This window comes from Aulonocara stuartgranti (assembly GCF_965226115.1).
Source record: "Aulonocara stuartgranti genome assembly, chromosome: 4".
Lineage (NCBI taxonomy): Eukaryota > Metazoa > Chordata > Actinopteri > Cichliformes > Cichlidae > Aulonocara > Aulonocara stuartgranti.
Window position 1 is genome coordinate 3,087,935 of NC_138942.1, and position 25,283 is coordinate 3,113,217.

General features: G+C 42.6%; 2 protein-coding genes across 15 annotated transcripts in view; one reads left to right on the forward strand and one right to left on the reverse strand.

Annotated features, from left to right (window-relative positions):
• Positions 1 to 25,283, forward strand: part of LOC309704605 (uncharacterized protein) — a gene marked incomplete at its 3' end in the record, with an annotated part of 144,331 nt that overhangs the window by 12,759 nt on the left and 106,289 nt on the right. For 2 of the 14 annotated variants that reach the window (XR_014276297.1, XR_014276298.1), the window contains exons 4-5: positions 323 to 438; positions 1,546 to 1,617. The exons of 7 other annotated variants lie outside the window; for them this stretch is intronic. Coding sequence is in view for 3 of the 7 variants with exons in the window: in XM_082529869.1 (XP_082385995.1) it covers positions 5,373 to 5,444 (72 nt within the window). Of the gene's footprint in view, positions 1 to 322; positions 439 to 1,545; positions 1,618 to 4,133; positions 4,206 to 5,372; positions 6,291 to 12,912; positions 12,936 to 22,481; positions 22,546 to 25,283 lie in introns of those variants that run through there. 5 more of the 14 variants (XM_082529869.1, XM_082529870.1, XR_014276302.1 and 2 more) reach the window with 5 other exon arrangements.
• Positions 1 to 25,283, reverse strand: part of grin2ca (glutamate receptor, ionotropic, N-methyl D-aspartate 2Ca) — a 77,772-nt gene that overhangs the window by 9,443 nt on the left and 43,046 nt on the right. Inside the window, exons 5-9 of the mRNA XM_082529840.1 lie at positions 22,455 to 22,569; positions 13,810 to 14,021; positions 4,112 to 4,280; positions 2,369 to 2,522; positions 1,587 to 1,712 (exon numbers count right to left, since the gene is read on the reverse strand). Of these exons, the coding sequence (XP_082385966.1) occupies positions 1,587 to 1,712; positions 2,369 to 2,522; positions 4,112 to 4,280; positions 13,810 to 14,021; positions 22,455 to 22,569 (776 nt within the window). The remainder of the gene's footprint in view (positions 1 to 1,586; positions 1,713 to 2,368; positions 2,523 to 4,111; positions 4,281 to 13,809; positions 14,022 to 22,454; positions 22,570 to 25,283) is intronic.

Genomic DNA, 25,283 nt, shown 5'->3' on the forward strand with positions numbered 1-25,283 from the left:
TCATTTAACTCTTTATTACCCAAATATTACTGACTGGTCTTGAGTTATTGGTGTAGTATTTCAGTCTAAATCAAACTGACTTATGCAGCAATAATATGTAACTGAATGTGCTGATGGTCACAAAGACACCAGTTGGGTAAATCTCAAGTTACATGTCAAAAAGAACATGATTGGTGTTTTATTATTTATTGTTATTGTTTTATTGTTTATATTGTTACCTTTGTGACGTCATATATGTCGTACTTTATAGAATATATAAAAATAAAGACTGCTGTAATAAAGATTAAATGGGTTTAACCCATATGTCCTTCATCCATTATAGAATACTTCATAGACCCACATGGCTCTGAAATTAAACTGCAGCGTCTCAATCTACCAGGCATCGATCCAACGTGGCCACTGTAAACAGGATTGGATATGAAACCTTTAACAAGTCAGGTCTGCCATGTTTTAAATCAGTTTTTAAAATTACATTAAAATGGTATTTTGCTGCTGCATACTGGAAAAAAGTTTGTTTGCTAGTTTAAAATGGAAAATGTATATCTTAATCAATATTTTCTGCATGGATTAAATTCCACTTTAAACTTTCCGAGAATGTTTGCGAATTCAGAAAAAAAAAAAATTAAAATGGTTTTGTGGGTGCAAAGATTTTAAGAAGATTTTCATGGATACAAATAACCAAAGTCCAAAATGACCCTCACTGAGCCCTAAATGCAGGTTAATTTTCCATTAGAGAAAAGCTCATTACGGTACCCAACACAGTATTTGGTAAATGTTGCTACCAATATATCATTGAATTTAAACAAAAGATGATTTTTTTTCTATCCTCTGGCAAACATTCACCTTAAAGAAGGAATGAGTCCTTGACAACTAAGAGTCTGAGGCTTTTAGCCGGATTAAATCATTATTCATCTCATGAGTTTACAAAACCTTTTAATTATATTTAATGGCAAAACACACCAATTACTGCAATATCTTTTCATTGCTTTAGATGACGGTTTGCAGTAGCCACCACAGAAGGACCGGCCAAAACAGATTGAGTAGCTCATTCCTGAACGAGGGGCTACCACTGTGGCAGGGACGTGGTTCGGTTATGAAAAGTATGCAAATTATGCAGCAAACCAATCCACCTCAGACACATCAAACCTCCTCTGCTACGTACACAATAATCACGTAAAAGAGTGTGGAGAGAGTTCATTGATGAGAAGTAAAAAGAACCGTCAGGTGCTCAAAATAAACCTTAGACTCAAACGTTAGAACAGGCTTTTCCCTGCAAGGCACCATCTAACGAAGACCCACGAAGATCATAGCGGCCATTACAACGTATCTCTATCAATATAATGTTTTGTGCATCGGTCAAAACACTCGACTTGAGGTACACAACACGCAGCGTAAAACAAGCTGCCTCGCAACGAGTGTCGGGTCAAAGTCTTGGAGGAAATTGGAGGAAAATTGCACTGTTTTAATAGATCTTTAGCCCCAATTAGCAGGTATCTGTGTCCTTGTAATACTTGCATGAAGTTTCTGTTTGGTTAATTGTTCGAGGGCTGAGGCGCTGATGGACTGGACCGGGTTAGGAGACTCACCTTTGGCACTGACCAGGCTGCGGTTATACCCAACTGGACTGCAGTATTCAAAGACAAAGACTGTGATGGCCACAACTGTGAGACACATGACGAACATCATCACCCACACGGCTGGACTGTAGGGTTCTGCGGGGACAGAGAGCACAGCCAATCGAGTGCACATGTTTGCAGATATATGCAAATATGAGTGTTTTATAGATGTTCAGGTACTTTACGTCTGTAGACCACGAGGTCACACTACAATAAACTGATAATTCGTAATGTGTCAATATTTGCAAAACACATAGATGGTATACTTTATTGATATCATATGAAGTTCTGTTACTTTACGCTTTTCTTCAGTGAAGCTGTGACTAATAACATTACTACAGTGTGTCGGTTGGTGGTGCTGCCATCTGCCACAGGTCCACTGACCGTGGATCCAAACCTCGCACGGCCCCACTTCAAAGAGACTTGAAATATCCCCAGCCGAGTGAAATCATTTTACCCAGTACAAAGGTAATTATTGCAAACATCAATAAAATGGGTAGAAAAGTTTCAAAAGGTTTCCTGTGAAACTGCAGCAGCTCCTGACTGAGAAACCAAAACCTTGTAATGTTTTATTTTTGCATTTTTATATAACGATAAAGTGACTTTAAATGAAAGCGGTTGTGATGCCTCACATATTGCATGTCAGCCTAAAAAGGTCGAGATATGAGTTTCTTTATTTTCGCGTGTTTTCCGGCCTTTTGCACAGTGATGCTTTGATGTTAGTTAAAATGCTTCTAGGAAACATTCCTCACCTAAAAAAGCAGAAGGAGAGACCGTCCCATTACTCCGAGCCACCATCACGCTGATCCCTGTCTCCACAAACGGCACCGAGAAGTCAATAATCTCTGAGCGCTCTTCATTTATGGTCAGTGAACCGATGGCCATGTCGGCCCGTTTGTAGAACACCTGTGGCAGAAGAAGAGTCTCGATTTTATGTTTTTTATTGGATTTTTTTTGGGTGGTTGGGGTTGGATGTAGGTACAAACAGATAGCAGATGTTTGTATGATGTGATCATAAATCAAAGTCTTTGTAGCTACATAATACAGGACATCCTCTGCTGATGTTTGAGATAAATCTCATTTATCAGTGAAGTCGACACACTGGGCCTCTGCCCCTGAGGGTGATATACTTCCTGCTTCTTCCAGAGCTCAGCTAGCAGCCAGATGGACGCAGCTCAAAAGCAACTGCCAGTGTTATCCTGCCTTTTTTTTTTCTCCAGTGCATTGTAACACATGATTTGCCATCTAATCCGTCTCTAATCCATCGTAATGTATTGGAGCATATAGTATAATACCTATTACATAAAGTCACACTTACCAAATGTTAGAAGCTGGAAATGGAACAAGTGACTGAAGACTGCAGGCTCTGGATGGTCTGGCTGAAAAACGCTGATGCTATTTTTTTCTGATGTTTGAACCACAGCAGTGCAGTTCAGATTCCACTGTGACTTTGCAACCCTCCTTTTTTTGTTTCTATATAACACCACTGTTTATCATGCTGATGGAGAGCCGGTAGATTTACAGTCCAGACACTCATGCAAGCCATTAGCTCTCCTGTGGAGGTCGATGCCTCATTGAGCACAATAGCCTTCCTGTTTTTGATAAAAAAGGGTGTGTGTGTGTGTGGGGGGGGGGGTCCTACTAATGTTGTATCCTGCAACAACTCAGGAGAAGGGCCGGTCAGAGGAATCTGAAAGTACATCATTCACAAGGACACTTGTGCCTCCTTTTTGTGTTGACCCAGTCGACCTTGTCATACACATTTTCAATCAGAGACCAGACTTTTGTCTTCTTGAGGGTTTTTATTCTTATTTATTGTTGCCTGACACTCAGCATCAAAACGAACAATCCGACTTCTAGTTTCACTGTGCTTTCAGTTTCAGACGTGTTTTCTGGGTGACTTTTATCAAGCTCTCTTTATGCCTGCGTTGGTTCACTCCGGGTACTCTGACATCCACAGTCTGAGGACATGCATGTTGGTTAATTGCTAGACGTAGATGCGAATGCAAATTTGAGTGGTTGTCTGTCTCTGTGCATGTCCTTGCGATAGACTGGTGGCCTGTCCAGGGTGTACCCTGCCTCTCACCTTGGCTTACTGTGACCCTGAATTGGTTGTGCGGAACAACCTGGTTGGATAATTTCAGTGTTTTTTATGGATATTGTTGTCACCCTGCCCGGCAGGTGGGCAGCATGGCCTTTAGGAAGGCTTTTCTACACACCGTGGTTGTAATGAGTAGTTATTTGAGTTCCTGTTACCTTCCTATCAAGCAGTCAGGCCTCATCTCGTATAACTCCAGTCCTGTGGGATAGTTTACTCTCTGTAAACCCTAAAGATGGTTTTGTTTAAAAATCCCAGTAGATCAAGTTTCAGTTTCTGAAACATTCAGACCTGGATTTTTATGATGTAGATTTTGTTTCTTGTTTTTTTATAAAAGAGGGGGAAAAAAAGATTTTGTATCTTGAAACAAAACTAAACTAGCTGCTTTTGCTCATACCTCTCCGATCATCCCGTTCCAGATTCCTCGAACCAGCTTGCCGTGCTTGCCGTTGGTGACCAGGTAGAGGTCGTAGGAGAACTTTATGGTGCGGGACAGTTTCTTCAGGATGTCTATGCAGAAACCTTTACAGCACAGCTTTGTGTATGGCTCAGTGTGGCCTACGATACTGAAAGGGAACGAGAAAGGAAAAAGAGATCGGAACGCTGGGATACTGAATTTTTTTTTTAACATGTTTTCTTTGAGAAACTGCAGAAACAAACTATCTAAAACTGGAAGTTTTCTTCTTCTTCCTGTTTTGTAGACCCAACACATAGTCAGGTCATTTTTTACAAATGATTTGAGAAATGAGGAATGATTGACTGGAGTGGGATGAAGAGGTAATGAACAGCCATCGCTTCATCGTCAAAGCTGCGGTGGATGTTGGAGGGAAATTGTGAGCCACTCTACAGGCGTGCACATGATGTCTTGGTCCCAACAGATGGATGAACAGCTGGGTGGAACAAAACAATACATACAGACATAGTTAATGACACACAAACAATAGCAGACACTCATTGGAGGATTATCTGGGCTGAATGATGGCGTTTTTGTGGGATGGGATGCTAAGGATATGGCGATACGTTGGTAAGGTTTATGGTGAGGAGGGCCGTTGCCTGTGGTTCCATCAGTCAGTCTTTCAAGTTCACCAGTAAAACAAACTGGTTGGAATGAACTGTGTATTAGTTTCTGTTTAAATGCCTTGTGAAAATCCCTGCCACTCTTAGGCTCAGTCACTTCGATAATGAAGATAAACTTTAATGCGTTTGTCACACAGTGCTGCTCTAACAGCGTAACGACTGCCTCTTTCTGTGTTAGAACAGCATATAAAACGTAGCATTAAGGCTGGCAGGCGGCCACGTTTCTCGCCAATCGTTTCATCTTTTATTATTCAACTACCGCTGCAAAGCTTTTAATGCTGCATTAAAAATGCTATATTGTTCCTTGCAGCCATATCTTCTTCAGACTCATGCATACAACAGTTTGTCCTCTGACCCGGGCTGATTGTCTCTGTTACAGTTTTAATGAAATATACCGGTGTAGTAGCGAGCACAAACCCAGCTGTCTGGGCCACAAAACAGACACAGCATGCCTTCTTAAATATTCTGCTGATCTTCAGACAGAGCAGGCAGCAGAAGCCCAGTGGACAGTTTCAGGCTTTGCATACTAAGTAAAATGGGCTGACGTAAGGTTTGAAATCAATTCTCCTTCTGCTTATCAGCAGGATTATGAGGAACGTGGCGATGAAAATGCCCTTCAGTTTCACACTAAGAAGATGACAGCAGCGATGTGAGCCAGGGAGAAGGACGGGAACACAAAGTCCCGTCTTGTAAAACACTTTGCTGTGATTTGGAGAAAAATGTGTCAGGGAGTCTGCATTCCTCTCTCCCTCCCTGTGCTGCGAACTTGGATCAGAATGTAAATATGAAGGCTTATTTCTGAGCGATTTTATTTACATAAAGCTATTAATTTAATGACTTTTGATTTTCTCCGTAGCGGTCACTGTCTATCACTCACAGGTAGGTTTTGTCCTGTCCAAGTCCAGCCTCAGAGAAAGTTACTCAGACACAGAAACATTGTGCAGTCTGATCCTGACAGTTAAAACATAATGTGTGGCGCTTATTTAAATTTGTACATTTTTAGTGATTTGTATTCAGAAGTTTAAGCTGCGTTTGAAGATTAATTATCAAGAATCTCGACTTTAAAGCAGATTATGTTCCTGTTTAAGACACAAATCAAATCAAACGTTCTGAATCTACACTGAAAATGGTGAAATGACACGTAAAGGATCAGGATACAGTGCAGTGGTGGTGTCGGTGACCAGTGTTGGTCAAGTTACTTGAAAAAAATAATTAGTTACTGATTACTTCTCCAAAAAAGTATACCTGTTTACTGATTACTTATTTCCAAAAGTAATTAGTTACTTAGTTACTTTTCAAAAACATGATGCACAACCTGAAAACGTAATAAAGCAATAAACCTTTCAGCCCAATGCTATTTTATGCATAATCCATCACATAAAACTGAATCAAATGGAAAGCCTCTTTTTAAATTATTGGTTTTAATCTTTTATCTTTATGCACATTGCATCAAGCAAAAATTAAATTAAATGCAACAGTCTGTGACTGGAAGAAATGTGTTTAACATTTAAACCTATTTCCTACATATTCCAGTATATAAAATAAAATAATGTTTTGTGTTTACACTCTTTCAAATAGATGCAAGTGAAACACAGCAAAAAATAAATAAAATCAAAGATTCAGCAGCTCTGAGTCCTGTCGCTCTTAAATCTGTTGTCACCTGTTCAGCAGGAGTGGGGCGGGTGGAGGTTTGCCCACAGCGGTCATGTCAGTGGGAGGATCCGGGGGTGTCCCTGTGAATGTCACATTCCCGTGGCAGCGCGCTCGGTGCTCAGATTTGAAGTTTAATTTTTTGCTGTAGAAAGAAGTTTCTTCCAACGCAGAGTGAACAGCGCACGCTAATGTTTTCGTCACTTTTAAATATATTTTAAATAAATATAAATACGTCCACGCTTTAAACGCTGCCTGGTCGTACTCTCCCCTGCACTCCATGTTATCCATGTTGATCTGCACACGTCTGCCGCTGCCACAGACGTGTGCAGCGCTTACGTCATTGTCATGAGACACTCTCACAAACAAAACCACGACGGTTTATAGCGCCGTAACGCAGCGTGCTTACGGGGAAGTAACAATAATCTAATTGCTGTTTTTGCAATAGTAATTCCTTACATTACTTATTTCTTGAAGTAAGTCATCAGTTTACACCCATCTCTGTTAGTGACAAAACTGCAAACTGGTTATTACCCATCCACATGACCTGTTATCTTCAGTTTCACTGGACGCTTGGAGGCCTGATCATGCCAGCACTGTTTGCATCCATCCATCCATTTTCTCCCACTTATTCAGAAGAAAATAACACGTAACTTGTGTTGCTAATTTTATTATTTACCTAGACTAACTGCTGCTAAATAAGCTACATAAAATGACCCCAACTGGTGAAGTCGTTTTCCACTCAACAGTTTTGTAATCCAGTCGTCTAAATTCCCAATCCGGATCTCTCCTGACGACCTGTTTCGTCCACATTTTTCTGTTTTGTGGGTGTAAATCTGCCTGCCTTTGTTGTGCCCTTATTGATGTAAAAACTCAAAAACCAAGTGCTTGCTAAACTAGTGGTGCGAGGATATTAGAAGAAAAAGATGAAGTCAAACTAAGACGAATGAATGTTGAAGGGTTTGCTGATGCCGCTGTGCTCGCTAACAGGATTTTCCTGGATCCTTTATTATTGTGCGTGTTTGATAGTGCTTCTGAAAAAGAGGCATTTGTGAAAAAGTTGCCAACAATTGAGTCACAGTTGTGTGGGTAGGATCTGTTTCTAATTGTTCTGAGTGAAACTGGCCGTATGGGAGATAATTTCCGACAAACTTGATCCATTTTGTGTTATTTGGTGTTGGAGAATGTGGCGTTCTACCATCAAATGATTATTTCCTTCAGTGAGCAATCCCGTATGGTGCATGAGGTGGGCAGTGTGAGATAATGTGGCTGCAAAGTAGTGAGCCATGGGTGCAATGCAGAGAGCACTAATGACACATCACCCCTAACCTCCCCCAGACCTTCAGTCTAATGGACTCTGCACCCACACATCAGGACGGGGAGTCAATGAGACGAAAAGGCGAGGCTGCGAGGAGGAGCAGAGCCACGACAAACAGAAACAAACAAACACTTTAGAGGGAAACGAGGCTGCCACAGTACACCCCGAGTAAACACAGCGCTCCCAACATCCCTCGTCTCACCAGCTGCCAGGGTTCAGGGCTGGGCCTTAAATCAGCTGCCAGTCGCATTAAAATGGGTCTTTGGGAATCATTGCGTGTGTGTGTGTGTTTGTGTGAGAGAGAGAGACAGAGGTAGTTTATTCCTTGTGGACATTCTTGGAATATTGTTTTGATGGTGCTCTATGGATGGTGACAGTATGTGCCATTTTTTCCCCGTGTGCACGTTCATTTCCATCCGTATCCCCTTCTTGAGAAAATTAAACTCATCACTCTCATTGAGAACCTCTTCAAGTCTTCACCTCTTAAAGGAGCTGTAAATTTGCCCCAGGTGATTTTTTTCTTAAATATTGGGCTAAATTAGATTAGTTTGCAGAGCTTTTGGTGATGCTGAATCTGCTTTTTTGAGGAAACAGGACAAAATATCTGAGGATTTGTGAAGTGAGATAATGGAGAGGAAAGAACAGACAGAAACATGTCCATGCTCGGTTTTTCCCCACACACAGACTTTTACATACAGTATATGTGGAGGTTTAATCGGTTTACTAATGGACTGTCCCCTCACTTATATTTTTAAAAGTTTAACCAGTTAGCCCGGCACTTCCTGTCTCATTGGCATCCTGGTGAGCACATCCTGTGACAGTGTCACTGTCTTTGACTCCACCTGGCAGCAGAATTAACAGAATCCGCATCTATGGAAAACACCGGTGCACAATTATTGTATAGTTGTTGTTTAATAGTGGAAGATTTTAAGTGCAGATTATTGTTGTTTTCTGCATTTTTAATGTAATTTTTTACATTAAAATGTAAATGTCTTTTTTTTCTGTAGGGGGATCAGTGGGGATTGGTGGAAACTAATAGTAAAGATAGAGAGAGGAGAAACACGGCAGCAGTTTTCCAGCTGAAATTGATTTTGGGGGATGATGAAACACAGCGGTTTTAGGTGTAGGTGATCTTTAAACAGCCTGATACACCCATTCATGAACCAGGCTGCCTGTCATTTGTACACATGGATTTGCTGACCATTCCACTGGAACTGTAACACTTCCAACATGGAAGTCGGACAGCTGCAGCTGAGTCAGGAAGCCTCACTAAGTGCACATCGATCCTCTTCTAACATCTTTATTTTCCCGTGTCCCGCCCAAAAAATCTGTTTTTGAAGCACTGATTGGTTAATAGCCACCTTATGAACCTTTAATAAAGAGAATAAATGGTAAATGGCCTGTATTTATATAGCGCTTTACTAGTCCCTAAGGACCCCAAAGCGCTTTACATATCCAGTCATCCACACATTCACACACAGGTGATGGCAGCTACATTGTAGCCACAGCCACCCTGGAGCGCACTGACAGAGGCGAGGCTGCCGAACACTGGTGCCACCGGGCCCTCTGACCACCACCAGTAGGCAACGGGTGAAGTGTCTTGCCCAAGGACACAACGACCGAGACTGTCCGAGCCGGGGCTCGAACCAGCAACCTTCCGATTACAAGGCGAACGCCCAACTCTTGAGCCACGATCGCCATAATAATGATGATAGTAATCTGAAGACAACAATAAGACATAATTGATATATCCCAGAAGTTGGGAAATTGCATCACAGCAGTCGACACATAAATAAATAACAGAGTATAGTTTGATACAGTTTATCACCTGCTGAAGGTGCAGAAGCAGCAAAGCAAACTTTGAAAAAACGCTTGTACTTTTAAGGAGCTTGGAAAGAAAGCGACTGGACCTTTTACCTCTCATCTGACAAGTTTCTTCTTCACTCTTATTTTTAATTCCTTTACGTCTGTACCTCAAGTTATTTTGCCTTTACTGAAATGTCTTTTAGGCTTATTGGACAGTACTTTGAAATAGCCTTTCACTTTATGAATACACCTGCATTACCCTCCCCAAAAATTCGATTATGGTTGGGGTTCCCTGTGGAGTGAGCGAGCTCTAATCTGTTTTATATCACTGAATAGATAAAGGTGCTTTATGGACTCGTGGGCCACAAAAGGAAACAAACAGAAAATCACGTATTGAGATGCAGCGATGAAACGAGCCTTCCGCTTTTTAGAGTTCATTAAGTTGTAGAAAAACAAACGTGATTGTCATTTAATATCCTAAATTTGGAGTTTTGGGAGCTTTTTTAATGAAGGTGGAGGATTAAGGAAGCAGGTCAGGTTTCCTGGTGGTCTTTGGGGGCTTTTACCTTTCAGTAAGACATCTCAACAACCTCATGGGGCAGCTCTGTTCATGACAAGGACTCCTACTGTGACTGAGCAGTGAGCTGGTAAACACACTGTATATATGAGGGAGTGCTGAGACTACACTATCCTCTGAGACCATCAATGTGTAAATTTACTTAGTGCAACTTTCTAGTACTGCGTATAGATCGTTTGGCTCTCAGGCTCCGGGAGCGCATCTGCTGCTGCACTCAGTCTCAGCTTTAATGAAATCATCTTATCATCTAACTCCCATCGAATGCAGCTAATGTGTGATGACATTATCTTCTCAGGTCAATACTACCCTTCACCAGGGCATTAACTCTGAATTAGTCTTTGCCAGAGTGCTTTGAGGTAGAACCAGCTCCCTGCTGTTCAAAGACAGCGAGGAAGCGAGATTTTTCTGATCCGACAGGAGAACGTGCGCGACTCAAAAGGAAGAGCTCGTGGTAACTGCTGCGAGCTGCTTTTGCCAAGTCCTGACAAACGCCGGTGTCTGTTTGTCAGGCCTCTCTGAGGACGCGTGAGTGAATCACACAGATGGTCTGCTTGGCAAGCTGCGTGCATGGCCCAGGGGTTGAGGGATTGAAACGGAGAATCTGCATGACCAGTGGCTTCTCATTTAGAAAGCACTGACATGGGTCTGAGTTGTAATCATGTTTAGTGCTGAAGGGGAATTTGGAACTGTTGTCGAGATTCAGATAAAGAAAGATGGTGCTTTCAAGAGGCTGAGGGGGAAATTGGCCGACCACTATCGGGAATGCATATTAAAATGTGTGTAACCTGCAAGTTCTAAAAGTGTTTTCTCATACAGAGAAGTGTATGAAAATAAGTTAACTCCAGTTGGTCAGTATTTTACACAGATGTAGATTTTCTGTTTGAGGGGTTAGAGATTATACACACGTAAATACATGTGTGTCAGAGAGGACCGAACAATGCAATCAGCTGAGGATATCTGTGGAGAAGCAGCTCTCCTCCACAATCCTCCACAATCTCAGACTGCAGGTGCTGACTGTAGTCCTCGCTCTGCTCTGCAGCCTCGATGTTTAATTGCATTATGGATTTATTCTTCTTGGCTAGGCGGTAAAATCTCAGATCAGTCTAACTCTAGACTTATTTATTCCAAATAAATCCTTTCCACGTATAAATATATTCCTGCATAGTTTTGTAGCTGAAGTGGACATCTGATAGTTTAGGTCAGGGATGATGAACTGCAGGCCTCAAGGGCCAGTGTCCTGCAGGTTTTAGATCTCACCTAAATCAAATGATTAGTTCATTACCAGGCCTCTGGAGAACTTCAAGACACGTTGAAGAGGTCATTTAGCCATTTAAATCAGCTGTGATGGATCAAAGACACATCACACGTCACAATGATGGCTACATTGTTGCCATTCCCTTTCCAAATACTCCATGAATATAAGCGCATGCTGCTTTGCTCTGTCTTTTGTTAGTGTTGCAAAGGGATTACTTTTGAATTGGCAGAACGGGCAATCTGAAGACATCACTCAGGTGGCCACTCTCACCAGTCTCTGACAATTCAGACTAAATGAATGATAAATAAAACCTATAGATGAAGTCCTCAGTGTGTCTGTACTCAAGGATCCATCACAGTCCATCTAGTCACCCTTCATTGGTGCCGGATGCTTCGTTGGACCCCTCTTTGCCTCCGTCTTCTTTTTCCTTGGATTTTTGTTCGGCTCTGTGAAAACGTTTCATTGTTTGACAAGAGGAATTACGCTCTTTCTGTACTGGCAGGATGATTTGGTCAGCATGAGCGATTAAGCACTCCAGCGCTTCATAACACTGAAGGGACGTGATCTTCATCTTCCATCCCCTTCATGTCGTTAACGCCATTGTCAGTAATGGATAATAGCCTGTGCTTCTCCCCCCCCACTAATGAACACCAATATCAGTCTCTAGGTGTTCGGGATTGATGACATGGCCTAATCGTCCCATCTAATTGATACCCCTCCATGCAGCGCGTACATTTCCCTGATTGGGTCACAGAGTGATCTCCGGGATATTGCACTGTGGCCAAGCAGCCTAATGAGCATCTCACCATTGAGTGATAAGAAGTCATGCATGCGCTAATGGCAGAGGAAGAGTCTCTTAATCTCACACCTAATGGCACTCTCAAGTTAGTCACAGAATCAATTAAAATGGGCACGTTAACATGTGAGTGTGCATGTGGGACTGTGCGGTAAAGTGGGTTCACATAAGACGTGTGTGTGGCTGAGATGATCAACACATGTTGAAATGACCTGACCAGCTCTTGCCGTATATTCAGGGAGACCAAATGGCACCTGAAGATAAAGACACAACAGCAGCTGCCTAGCAAATTGATAACAAACCAACAGCATGTTTAAAAAGCATGTTAGCGCTTTGAGTTGAAACCCTCATGTAAGAACCGGTCCATTTATCTCTTTCTAGTAATAAACATGTGGAGTCACCGATGACTTCTACACAAGATCAAAGTTAACGAGCTCAAATCTGTACAAGGGAATGAAAATATAAACCTTGTCTTGGACTTTATTTTAGACGTTTTCACCTTCATCCTGCCAACATATTTAACATACATGGAGTAGAATAATTTACTGTAAGAATCAAAGTTGCCCAAAATTGTAGGTGGAATTGCCCATAAAGAAACAGAAAACATTTAATATACAGCACTGTGCAAAGTTTTTAGGCTGGTGTGAAAAAATGCTGTAGACAAAGAAAGTTTTCAGAAGTGTAAATGATCGTTTATTGGCCCCAAATGTTTTCTGCAGCAGGACAACGACCCCGACCGTACAGCCAAAGTCATTAAGAACTATCTACAGCATAAAGAAGAACAAGTAGTACTGAAAGTGATGGTACGGCCCCCACAGAGCCCTGATCTCAACATCATCGAGTGTGTCAGGATTACATGACATCCACAGAAGATCTGTGGTTAGTTCTCCAAGATGTCTGGAACAAGCTACCAGCCGAGTTCCTTCAAAAACTGTGTGCAAGTGTACCTAGAAGAAGGCAAAGGGTGGTCACAGCAAACATTTCTCTTTTGTTCATTCGCTGCATTTTGTTGATTGATGAAAATAAATGATTAACACTTTGTTTACAGCATTTTTTCCTCACCTGCATAAATCTTTTGCACAGTGCTGTCTGTGGCATCGTTAGAAGGACGCAGATTGTATAAAAAAATGAAATCGGGAAGATAAATAAAAAAATCTGTAAAGTATGATATTGTTCTCTGCACAGACCCCAGTTGACGGGGTGACGACTAAAGTACAAATTGACTTCAGCTAATTAAAATGTATTTCACATGTAACTTTGCCATAAGGCCAAGGTTAAACTTGGCTGTTAGCTTAATGCGCTCTGCAAGCTGTTGTCCGAACTCGTACTCTGTTGGTCAGCGATATTCTTATTACAAACTCCATTCCCCATCTGCTACATTAGCCTCCTGTCCCAGTGGTTACACCCTGTAGTGTTTGGAGTAATTGGCTTGCAAAACAACTGAATGTGAAATGTGTAATTAATCAACTTATGATATGTGATGCTATTCATCTGATTTTCAGCTTTTAACTCCACCCTGTGAGCGTTAATTAGGATAGCACTGAAAATGCAACATCTGTCTCGTCAGCAGGAAAAATGAAAGATTTAATAGGAATCTTTGGAGCCACTTCACTTACGTCTCGGTCTTATTGGACTGTCGTCGGCAGGGCACGGTGTTGCTAACACAGGTACCAGTCACGGGGTCCACTGCCTCCACAATGACAAAGGGCCGCTCCTCCAGTGTGGCCACTGTGAGGTGCCTGTAATCTGACACGGGCTCTAAGTAGCTGCCAAACCGCGGCCAGACGGGGTATCTCATCTGCAGGATCCCCATTTCATAGGTGCCCACCTGAAGGTACAGAGAGAGGAGGGGAGTGGATTAATGCGAAGCAGTGAAAAATCCCTGCACCAAACTCCAGATGGCTTCTGTGGTTCTGATTTGTTACAGCAGCGAGGCACAGAAATAAACATGGATTTGGGGGAACAGCCACATAAATAAACTCCAGAGGATCCTGGAAATCTGTTTAGCCGAGCCACAAAACTACATAAAAATAATTGTATAATATTGAGAAAATAAGCCCCTCGTGCATCTGTGAGGACAGAAGTGCGTAACCCCGTCTATCTCAGTCTCCACTCTTTTTTTTTTTTTTTTTTTTTTTTTTTTTGGCCTGTCCCGTTTGGCTCTTTTGCATCAGAATTGTTGTCTAAAGGCAAAGAAAGATGCCCAACGGATTTACTTTACCAAACTGACCATCCCAGCCTTGCCGTAATGGTCCATTTGATTCACCTTTTATTGTTTATTTTATTTTCACTTACTGAATACGGGACAGACTTGACTGGGGGAAAGAAGGGGAGAAAGAAAGAGGGAAAGAGAAACAGCTGAGAAGAGGGACGGGGGAGAAGGGCAAAAGACAAAAACCAACAGAACGGGCAGAAAAAAAAAAATGCATATATCAATCACCTGGATCACCTGCTGAGAAAGAAAAAAGAAAGCAAGCAGAAGAGAACAAGAGTAATAGAATAAACAACATCACAATGATATATGGGAATATGACAGTAAATACTAAATGTTAAACATTATTGTGCAGCACATAAGATCAACAGAACACAGTGTGCTTTGAGGTAGGAGCCAAAAAGGGTGTAGTTTGTGGGTGTGATCACCCGTGTGTACACCTGTGAGCATGGACGCGCTTGTTTTTTGTTTTTTTAAAAGGTTCCTTCATGTAATAATCTGCTAGAGGGTGTGGGGGGGCCACAGCCCCGTCCTCCAGGGCGTGAAGCAGGTGTGGAGGAGATCAAAACTCCAGACATCCAGAGGCCCCCAGAACACAAGAGACCAAGGAAGACCAACAGAGGGGCAGCTGCGCCACTGTCCCGGAAAGAGCTGAGGAGAGTCCCAGATGAGGGCTCACTCAGCAGCCGCGGAGCAGAAGCCAGGGGGAGTTGCAGTGACGCGCCCGTGAGCTCCGCCGGCAGCCAGCTGCGCCTGAGTGACCGAGCCCCAGGCCGAGAGGCCGGGGGCACCCCACCTCCGAAGTGGCCCGAGCGAGCCCCAGGCTCCAGGCCCCGATAAGCGGCCGCCAAGGAGTGAGCCGGTGTGTACCTGGACGCCCATCCCCGGACACAAAGAACCACCAACGCACCGATGTCTGAGGGGGTCCGCCACTGGCAGGGGAAGTGGTGGTGGGTGGAGATAGGCCTCCAAACCTTGGAGGGCCTGAGGTGTCCCCAGAGAGGTGGCGCCTGACACCCAACCTGACATATAGACACAGACATACAGGCACACACAGATACAAACATCCATTCCCACCCTCATGCTCTCATATGCACTTACTCCACACTCAACCAACGTGGAGACAGACATAAAGAGACGCTGTACACACGATCACACTCCCCAAGTGTACTCTACAAACCGGGTCTAGGTGCCCCCGCCCCTGGAGGGGGGAACTGCACCCAGACCCAGGTGGTGTTTCCCTTTTCCCTGCGGTGGGGGGAGGCAGACCGCCCCGACTCCGCAGCAGCAGGAAGGCTCCACACTCCAGACCGCAGTCGGACGGCCAACTCCTCCTCCTAGTCCTAGCCCCCCTGCTCCAGCAGGTCGCAGAGAACGCGGGTGAGAGAAGACTCCGAACCTCCCTCCACCCGCTCATTGTAATGTTGATGCATGTGTGTTCTAAGGTGCATTTAAAACCCAGGAGGGCTTGGAGCTACCTGCCAGAGAGCAGCAGGTAAGCGCATGGTCCCTCCTGCTAGCCCTCAATGTCTACGTGTATTTAAAATTGAGAGGTGGGCAACGATGCCAGGGGTGGGGTGTACACCCTCAGTCTCCACTCTTAATACACTTGTCCTCAATCCTCTAACTGTATGTGCTGTTTTGACATGTTGCGATTTGAGCGTCTGGTCCCGGCGCAGAGAGCAGAGTTTTAGTTCCTGGACAGTTTAGAGGAAATTGATTTTTTTGTCACTGGGGATGTAGAGAGCACAATTATACATCTAATGCAATGAAAGCAATTCCACCCCCGCTTTATTACCAGGGAGCTAATTTTAATTGGATGTTGTGGGGAAATGAGCATTCACGAGCAAGCTGAATACATAATAAAGATCAGAAATTAAACATTTCAGCCTCACTTATTTAAAGAAGCCGTGACCTGTTCAGCTCCACTGATTGGCCCTTCTGACTCACCCTCCTTTAATCAGCCTCACAAATAAGGAGTGAATGTTGCGTTGGACCGGTTGGTCCCAGTGTACCACAAACACTGACACGTCAGATTGATTTTTAAATGCTGTTTTTCGTGCCACAGTGTAGTAAATGAATGGCAAACAGACTTTCACAGTTTCACAGATACAAGCAGCTGCAGTTAGTTTACTCCCAGAGAAGCATGACCTTTCTGAGAGTTGGACCAGAAACCCAAATGTAAACAGGTGCTACTTTAAAACATTTTAAACATCCATCCATCCATTTTTCCCTCTCTCCCTCCCAGCTGTCATTGGACCAGAGTACACACCGTGGCCAGTGTAGAGGATCAGCAGCGGTGAAATATTTCCGTTTCACTCTGGCAATATGAAAACATGAAGAATTAGTCAAGTCCAGAAACACCAGCTTTCAATCCAGAGCACGTTCTACGTCTGCTAAATTGTAGTGTGGCTCCCTGTCTCGTTTGCAACAGTTTTGGCTAAAACCTTTGAAGAATATTCTATCCTAGCGTCAAACAGAAAACAACAACGACATTAATCTGCCCTCTCGCTCATTTGAACAGGGATTGCTGCAGATTCACAGAGAAGATGGCAGCGCAGACAAATCTGGTAACAAACTCGGCACCAGTGCGGAGTCATCTGGCAAACTCCAGCATTGCAAACACATGCAGGTCCTGGTAGATTTGGCAACAAATGATGTTCAGAAGCAGAGACAAAGTCATACACAAAACTGAACATGGTCATTAAGATTTGTTCTGAAAGTGCTACATGCAACTTTTCCCAGTGTTTGAGCAGATTGACTTGGAAAGTGAGACCTTTCCCAACATTCTTGCTTCGGTGAAAATCCAAAGTGAGCAACAATAAATTACCGGGAGGTAGAAATGGAGTCCATTACTCACTAATTAAACGAATGACTGCCTCCCAGCACAACACAGACTCCAGCACAAATGCTACAAGGAGGTCAAAATGAAAACTGATGTGGCTTCAGGTTAATGGCTAATGACGTTGTTAGCAGGCAAGTGAGCTAAGGTTAGTGAAACTCAGCAACGCCCAGTGCTAGGCGTGCAAATCCATCTCCTGTTGCAAAACACTGACTTGTGTGGATGTGGTCGGCTAACCAGACAGACCAGAGTCATCATCCAGCCCTCACAGACCCTGGTCTGGATGATCACATCTCAAATACAAAGGACCAAGTGAAAGAAAATGACCAACAAGACAAGTTTTGATCTGTTTAAACAAAGCAGCGGCTTTGAGGGATGTTTCTTTGTCGCGATGAATGATTTTCCTGCCCCCTTATGACTCAGTTACTCTAGACCAGGGGTGTCCAACTCCAGGCCTCAAGGGCCGGTGTCCTGCAGGTTTTAGATCTCACCCTGGGTCAACACACCTGAATCACATGATTAGTTCATTACCTGGCTCTGGAGAACTTCAAGAGATGTTGAGGAGATAATTTAGCCATTTAAGTCAGCTGTGATGGATCAAGGAAACGTCTAAAACCTGCAGGACACCGGCCCTCGGGGCCAGGAGTTGGACACCCCCTGCCCTAGACCAATGGCACAAAACAGGACAAATCACATTTGGCCTCTGATAGCGATCTGACTCGAACCTGCAGTCACATTCAGAGACGTTGGCACATGTTTGCAAATTGTTGCTCAATTTGCAGATACTTCACAGTCAGTCTGATCCAGTCTGCACCATGAACACAATCCATCTGCGTTGCGTCTCCTTGCGACATGAAACTCGACTCAACTTTTTGTGGTTCTTACATAAAAGCATTTCTCAGTTAAATCGCAGTCCTTCAGGAGTTATGTCACTATTTGTGGAGGAGTTATTGAATTTCTGGACTCTTTGCCACTTTATGTAACTGCCAACTTAATATCATTTAATAATCCAACTAACCGCAGATTGACTCCGTGTTATTGCTTCGAAGACGGCAGCTGACTGCGAACAGTCGCAGACCCGATCACCGTCTTTAAAGCACCCGTTTCAAAGGCAGCGAGACTGTAAAATTATTGCACGTGGTCGCAATTATTTTGTATTTCTGCCAGTTTAAAACAGTAAACCTAATACTTGAGTGTAGGTCAAAGTAGCAATGTATCTCAGTTGTCTCCATCTACATCAATCACCTAGACACATTTTTAAAATAGTCGGCACCTTTTTGTTTCGTGTAGATGAAACGATTCCACTTGAGTTTTACTTCTGGCAGTGAGGTATTTGGGACAAATGTGAGCTTATTGATATTTAAACAAAATTCTTTCTAGTTCACTTGACTGTGCTTCTGTAAATGTCATCAACTTCCTGGAGAGCTAAAAAAAAAGCGCCAGTCTGAACACAATGTTTTTCCTCCCACATAATCTCTGCTGTTTATGCAGGAAGGGGGGCAATCCTATCTCATCATGCCAGTCAGTAAAGCCTGTCACAGTGAAATGGAAAAAAACTGAACGTCGACAGAAAAGTGCAAATATCTCAGGTCTCCCTGGACCTCACGGTTATTCTTCTTTCCTGCCAGTCATATCGATCAGTCCACTGTTATAGTATCATCCCACTCTTGGGCATTTAGTCACTCAGAATTTCAATTTACAAGAGAACGTACTGAGATGAGTGAAACAAAAAAAGAAACTCTTTTGCCTGTGGCTGCTTAGACTGTGAAATCTTCATTGTTCATTCATCTGAGACATCGGTAAAAAGACGTTTGTGTTTCACGCAGCACCTAAGCAAGAATAAGGAATGGGAAACTTAATTTATAGCAAACACTGTCATGAGAGTTTTAATTCTATTATTAATTGTCTGGAAAGAGAACTGGTTGTTTATATCACAGAAAATCTGTCGGGAAAGTGCAACTGGATCCATCTTTCCAGTTAAATCCTTTTCAGTGGTGAGGTTCTACTTTCAGGGTTTGTAAGTGTTGCATGCAGCTAAAAAATTGCAGATAACGGCAATGACAGGAACACTTCTCGTCATTCTCAGGGCCCTTTTCTTTCTGTCTCCACTTTCTTTTGTCATGCTCTCTCTCTCACTCACTCTCTTGCTCTTTCCAAATGACTTTGAGTTGTACATCTGTGGAAACAGCTGAACAATGACTCTTGGCAAGTTCCATATTAGGCCTGGCCGATAAGAGCGTTGTAGTGATGTAGGGTTTTTTTAATAAGTTAAAAAAATATGAGGCGTGTAATGCCAGGCAGCAGCCTAAAAACTGTGAGGCTGCTTGTACAGAGATGATGTATGAATGTAACAGGCCGGCTGCCTCTGCATGTGTACAATACAAAGGCTGGTAAAAAGGAAATCAAAAGGTGGAATTGATTTTCAGCTTTCAGAGAATAGAGGCAACAGAAAGTGGAGCACACGAAATGGATTGCCTCACACTTCTTAGACAAATTTTTGTGAAATGAGTGCAGTGTTGTTCTTCCAGGGAACGGGAGAAATGTATTTTTCCTCCCCAGAAAGGTTTATGTAAAGGTCAGCACGCTAGGAATGAGCAGTGCTGGAGTCGGGGGGTGATTGGGAGGACACATGTAAGTCTGTCGCCCACATTTCATATTTTATGTGAAAGTGTTTCTGAGTCAATACGACTAACGTCTTATGCTAAACTCAGCTGAGCTGCTTGTCACATGACCTATCCAGTTCCTGTTAACATCAGTGAATTCAATTTAGATTCAGTCTTCTATTGTTAGCATTGTGTTTACATATTAGAGGAGACAGAGTTACACTTCCAGGAAGTTTTCTGTTGGTCGTTACTTTAAAAAAAAAAGAGAAAAGAGCATGGAACGATTTGGAAAAAGTAGTCGGACACCGCGATGTGACTAAAATTATTGCAGCTGTGTGCTGTGAACTTGTGATCTCATTTTCTCGTTGCTATGCAGAAGGGGCACCAGGTCTAGCTGCTAACTTCAAAGTGACTTTGGTCCATCAAGACGGGAATAAATAGGCAATAAAATGGAGTCGGTTTGCTATGAGTCTGCTGTCAGTTTGTGATTGAATTGGGTCACGTCGACAGTTACTTGCAATCTGTTTGTGAGATGGAGATCAACTGTGATAAAATCTAAAAACATCACAACTCCGTTGCCTTCTACACAGACAGAAATGGACATTAAACATAAATTTATTAGCTGCTTGCATTCAGAGTATCACCACAAACTCGCCAAAACAGAAATTCCTCCACAAATCGTGATCCTGTTGCTGCAGGACGGCAATTTAACTGCAACCTTATATAAGTGTCAGCAACCTTGGTTTTATACAGGAGTATAATCAGAATACAACCAGTTGGCAACCAGTTGAGTCGTCTTTGGCAAAGAGGCATGTCACAGATGAGTTGTGTTCATCAGCATAGACTGAGCCCGACTGATTGCATTGTGTTGGCAATTTGAATGAGTGTATAAATTTGACAGCATTATTTGCAAACCTTCACCTTAAAAATTGGAGTCAGGAGTTGGATCGCAATTGTTTGGAGACAAGTTGCCTAGTTGGCGGAAACCTGTGCAACTGCCTACAGTCAGAAGTTGTTTCCTAGAGATTGAGGGTGTTGCATGCTTGTGCGTTCAACCTGTGCATGACCGATTGCACAGAAACTGCAGCTTCTTGAAATTGTTTTTCGATTGCAAACAAATTCAGTGAAAACACGGAGCAACCCTCCCCCCCCCTAGTTTCAAGGCGGTCGCTGTCCTATTTTCTAGTGTGACTGAGCCATAATGAATAATGCACCAGGACAAGATACCAAGGAAAGACTTGTCTGTTCAGAAAGAAATGGCATATAAAGAAAATAAGATGGATAGAGACACAAAAATAACAATCTTTTAGTGATCGTTTATTTAAAAAAAAAAACTGTTTCCAAAGATAAATGGTGATTAAAGATAATATACCAGATAATCTCCAGATCTAGTTTTTAAATGTGCAAATTGCTGCTTTTTCTTAAATATTCATATATATTTTGAATGTGCACAATCCACAGTTAGTTGCGCTGGAGGTACATCAGCTGATCTCAATAGCAGACCAGATCAGCGTCCAGTCGGCTGATCTCACAGGCTGTCCTGTTTAGGCTGCTCTAACTTTCCTACAGTTGGTTTGTGCTTGCAAGCCACTTTGTAACCCACTTACAACCCGGCAGCTCCTTCCATGTGTTGCCTCACTTAATCAGTGTCGTGTGCGCTGTTCTGTGCTGGGTTTGTTTGATGGAAATATGAAGCTATCCCACCAATTATTAAATTTTTCTTTCGACTATACTGATCCAGACTAAAACAGTTTTAGGTCTCTACACTCTAGAAGCTTTACTTCTACTAGAGTCATCACAGAATTTTATTCAACCGTAATGATTTTAAATTATTTTCTGATTGTTTTTTTTTACAGTTGATTAATTGGAATTGATTGACTGTTAACATTTGATTGTCTCATGTACACAAAAGTCATTTAGACAACAGTCAAAAGTCAATAGTGTTTGGTGTAGTGTTGAATGATGCACAAAACTGCTTCAGTCTCCTTCCATATCCACAAATTGTTTGTTTACGTTGCCATTACAGCTTCCCATTTTCTCACAGTCCCAATAACATATTGGAAGTTACAGGAAGTAACATCTTAAAACATTAAAATCACATAATTAGCTTTGAACTGCTGGTGTCTCTTCATTTTGTGCATAATGTGAAATTAAGCACTTTCTGTTGAACCTGATGAGGAAGTGAACTCCCTCCAGTCTAGTGTTACATCAGATTCACCCTCTGGTTCAATGAATGTTTCGATCTCAATGAGGCAGCTTGCTGAAGCAAAGTTTCCCGAGTGTGTGGGTTTTACTTTAATATCCTTCGAAGAAGTGTAGGGTGGGATCAGTGGGGGAGGGGTGTGAATGTGCTGCGTGTGATTAGGAGGCGATCCTTCATTATTTCATTGGTATCAGTGGAGCTTTGATTCCGCTAACTAGTCTATACAAAGAGACCGGCGATGTATGAAATCACTCTGCTGTTAGCATGCAGAGAAAGACATCAGTGTCCTGTAAACACTCCTCATTGTGTGAGCTCAACTGTTAGTTTATCCACTCAGAAATGATCAGACACACATTTAAAAAGCCATTTGGTGTGAAGTCGAGCAGCTGCCGTCATCTTACCTTGTCCCACTGTCGCTCTCTGTCCAGAGTGATGATTATCATGGCTGGATTCACCAGGTAACCATGAGTGTTGAAGGAGAAGTCATTGTGTTCCCATGTTACATTCAACATGTGCCTGAAACAGAAATCCCAGAACAAGATGATCAGTGAGTTGAACTTGTAATATGTTTGTGCAGTTGTAACATTTTTTTACAGCATTTAAACATGTATGTGTGTAACAATATAACAAGACATACAAATAAAATTGCTACAGAAGCCGTGTTTTTAAATCACATCTTAAAACATATTTACCTTGGCTTTCAGCACAGCAGGACTTGTTGATGACTTTTAATGTTGCTTATTAATTACATTATTTTTATTTTTAAGATATTCTATATGCAATTTTCTCTTTGTTTTATATTTGTAGCACTTTGGCCAACGTTGTTGGATGTAAAGTGCGTTATAAATAAAGATGCTAAAAAAATGAATTCACATGTGGTGCCAACTAACTGCCACCTTATAACCACAACTGTGCAGCAGTCGAACAGTTCCCAGTGGATCCACAGTTTTTGAGATGTCTTCCAACGCTACAGCGACCCAGACTAAGTGTCGCTCTTGGTGAAGAACTTACTCTGCAAGACCAAAGTGAATGTTATTAACTGGCTGAAGACCAAGGTACATGCTAATGGATAAAACTCAAATGAGAATTTGCAGGATCCTGAGAGATTTGTTAAAGAGGAATGGGCTGACATTGTTCAGGAGGTACATGTGACAGTTGCTGAAAACTATAATACTTGGCAAAAAAGTCAACTGGGTGGTGTTAATTTTCACCCTGATACTTTTTTTTTTTTTTACCCCGTCAGGTGTAGAAGGGTGGTTAAACGTAAACATGCTACAAGAATGAAAGAGTTTGAATTCTTTGATTTAACAAATCATCTGACCTGAGAGGCAGGGATAAAGTAATGTTTGACATCTGTTGCTTGCCAAGATAATTGCCAATAATTTTACTGTTGATTGACTCAGTGATTAATAAACCAGTTATTTTAGTCCTAACTCTCAGGTGTAGGAGGAGCTTACATGTACTTTTTGGGATTATTAAACCCTTTGAATGGGTAATCTGAGAACGCCAGCGACAATGGTTCCCTGCTCCTTCGGCTTCCACATCCTCTGTCACATTAGACCTGTGGTGCTGCTTTCTCACACTCCAGCAGAGGTGACGAAGGCCCGCTGAGAGGAGAACAGGTCTATGCGAAAAGCCTCTTTAATCTGGTATCGTGCAATAATCTCATTAACAGGTGAGCCGACTCATTATCAAAAGCCTGTTTCCAACTCCAGCGATGTGTGGAGGAATCTGGGAGGAGAGGCCGTCGTTCGTGTTTGATCTGGCTGGAAACACGAGGTGACAGAAGTGCTTTGTTCTCTCTCGCCGACCTTCACGTTACTGCCGCTATTCAAATCATGCCTGCTGGGTTTAGCGAGTTTAAACGGACGGGTTTGTACATTATCAAAGCCTGTTCTCAATTTTCCGCTCTTTTATGGACGGTTTGGGTTTACAAAAGGAAAATTTGTCCCCCCCAAGGCTCTGAAGACTCTGTAAGATAAACGACTTCTGACATGAGAGGGAGAGAGTGATGTTTCATAATGCAAGGCGAGTGTCTGGTGACGCTTGTGTCCCGTTCGGTGCCCCATGGTGACCATCTAAACCTGCACATATAAACATTTACACGCAAAACGCCCTCAGTCTCTCCCTGAATGACCTTGGCTTACATGAGCCAAAAGCTGTTGCTGGGGCAGTTTTTTTCCTAGCGCTACCCTTTTGCTGATTAAAACATTTTCCCAATAAAATAGGATTTCCTGTGTGCTCAACGGCACAGATGGTGTCAGATTACTCTTTTGGTGATGCGAAACCACGCCCCTTACCCGTCGTTACCAACACCCTGCCCGCCAACTAAATTACCCTGCGGCCTCCAGGAGATACAGCAGAGCGCTCAGTGCTGGAGAGACGAGGAGATAGATGGCAGCGGGGCAGAGGACACAGTTTGGGAGAGTGACAGTCGCCATAAAATGTGCTCCACAGCATCAAACAGATGGGCAGTCATGAATAAATAAGTGGTTGTTGACCTCAATCTTGCCATGTCCCACAGATGTAAGACGGAGCCATTACCGTTCTTATCTTTGATACTCACTGTGTGATCTCTGACCACCAGGGAGCAATTTAACCTAATTTATTATAATAACTCCAAATATTGACTTCTCTGTGAAATATCGTCACTGCTTCGAATCAGTGGCAGAGCTCAACTCCACCCAAAATAAATACAGAAATAAGTAAAAAATATAGACATAGGAAGAGTGAGCAAGCAGGTTTTTTTCTATCTGCAACATAAAAATGATAAAATGGTATAAAAGACGATAAATGTCGGTGTGTTAAAGTGTTAATTTGTTTGTCCTGAAGACTTCTCGCAGTTGTTTGAGCTCCTCTTGTGCAGCTGCTGTAACAGCTGGTACATTTTTGAGTGCGTTTCCAAAACTCTGGGGTTCAATTTAAATTTAAAGCGCTGTCCTTAGAGTCTAGTGTCCAATTAAACACGACAAGCTAGACATTATAAAGTACAGAGTTCATATCTCATGCTCACAATCAGCTCCATTAACGTCAAACTGCGGCACTCGCAGCATTTACGAGGACTGGCCCGGTAACCAGTTTTTCCCAGTGGAGAAACTCGTGTTCAGCGTTTATCTGCCAGCAAGTTTAAACAATAACCACTCTGAGTTTTATGAAACTTGGTAGAGAGGGGAAGCACGGGCAAGCTCGACTCTGGCACCTCTGTGTGCACCTTTTAGTTTCTAAATGTG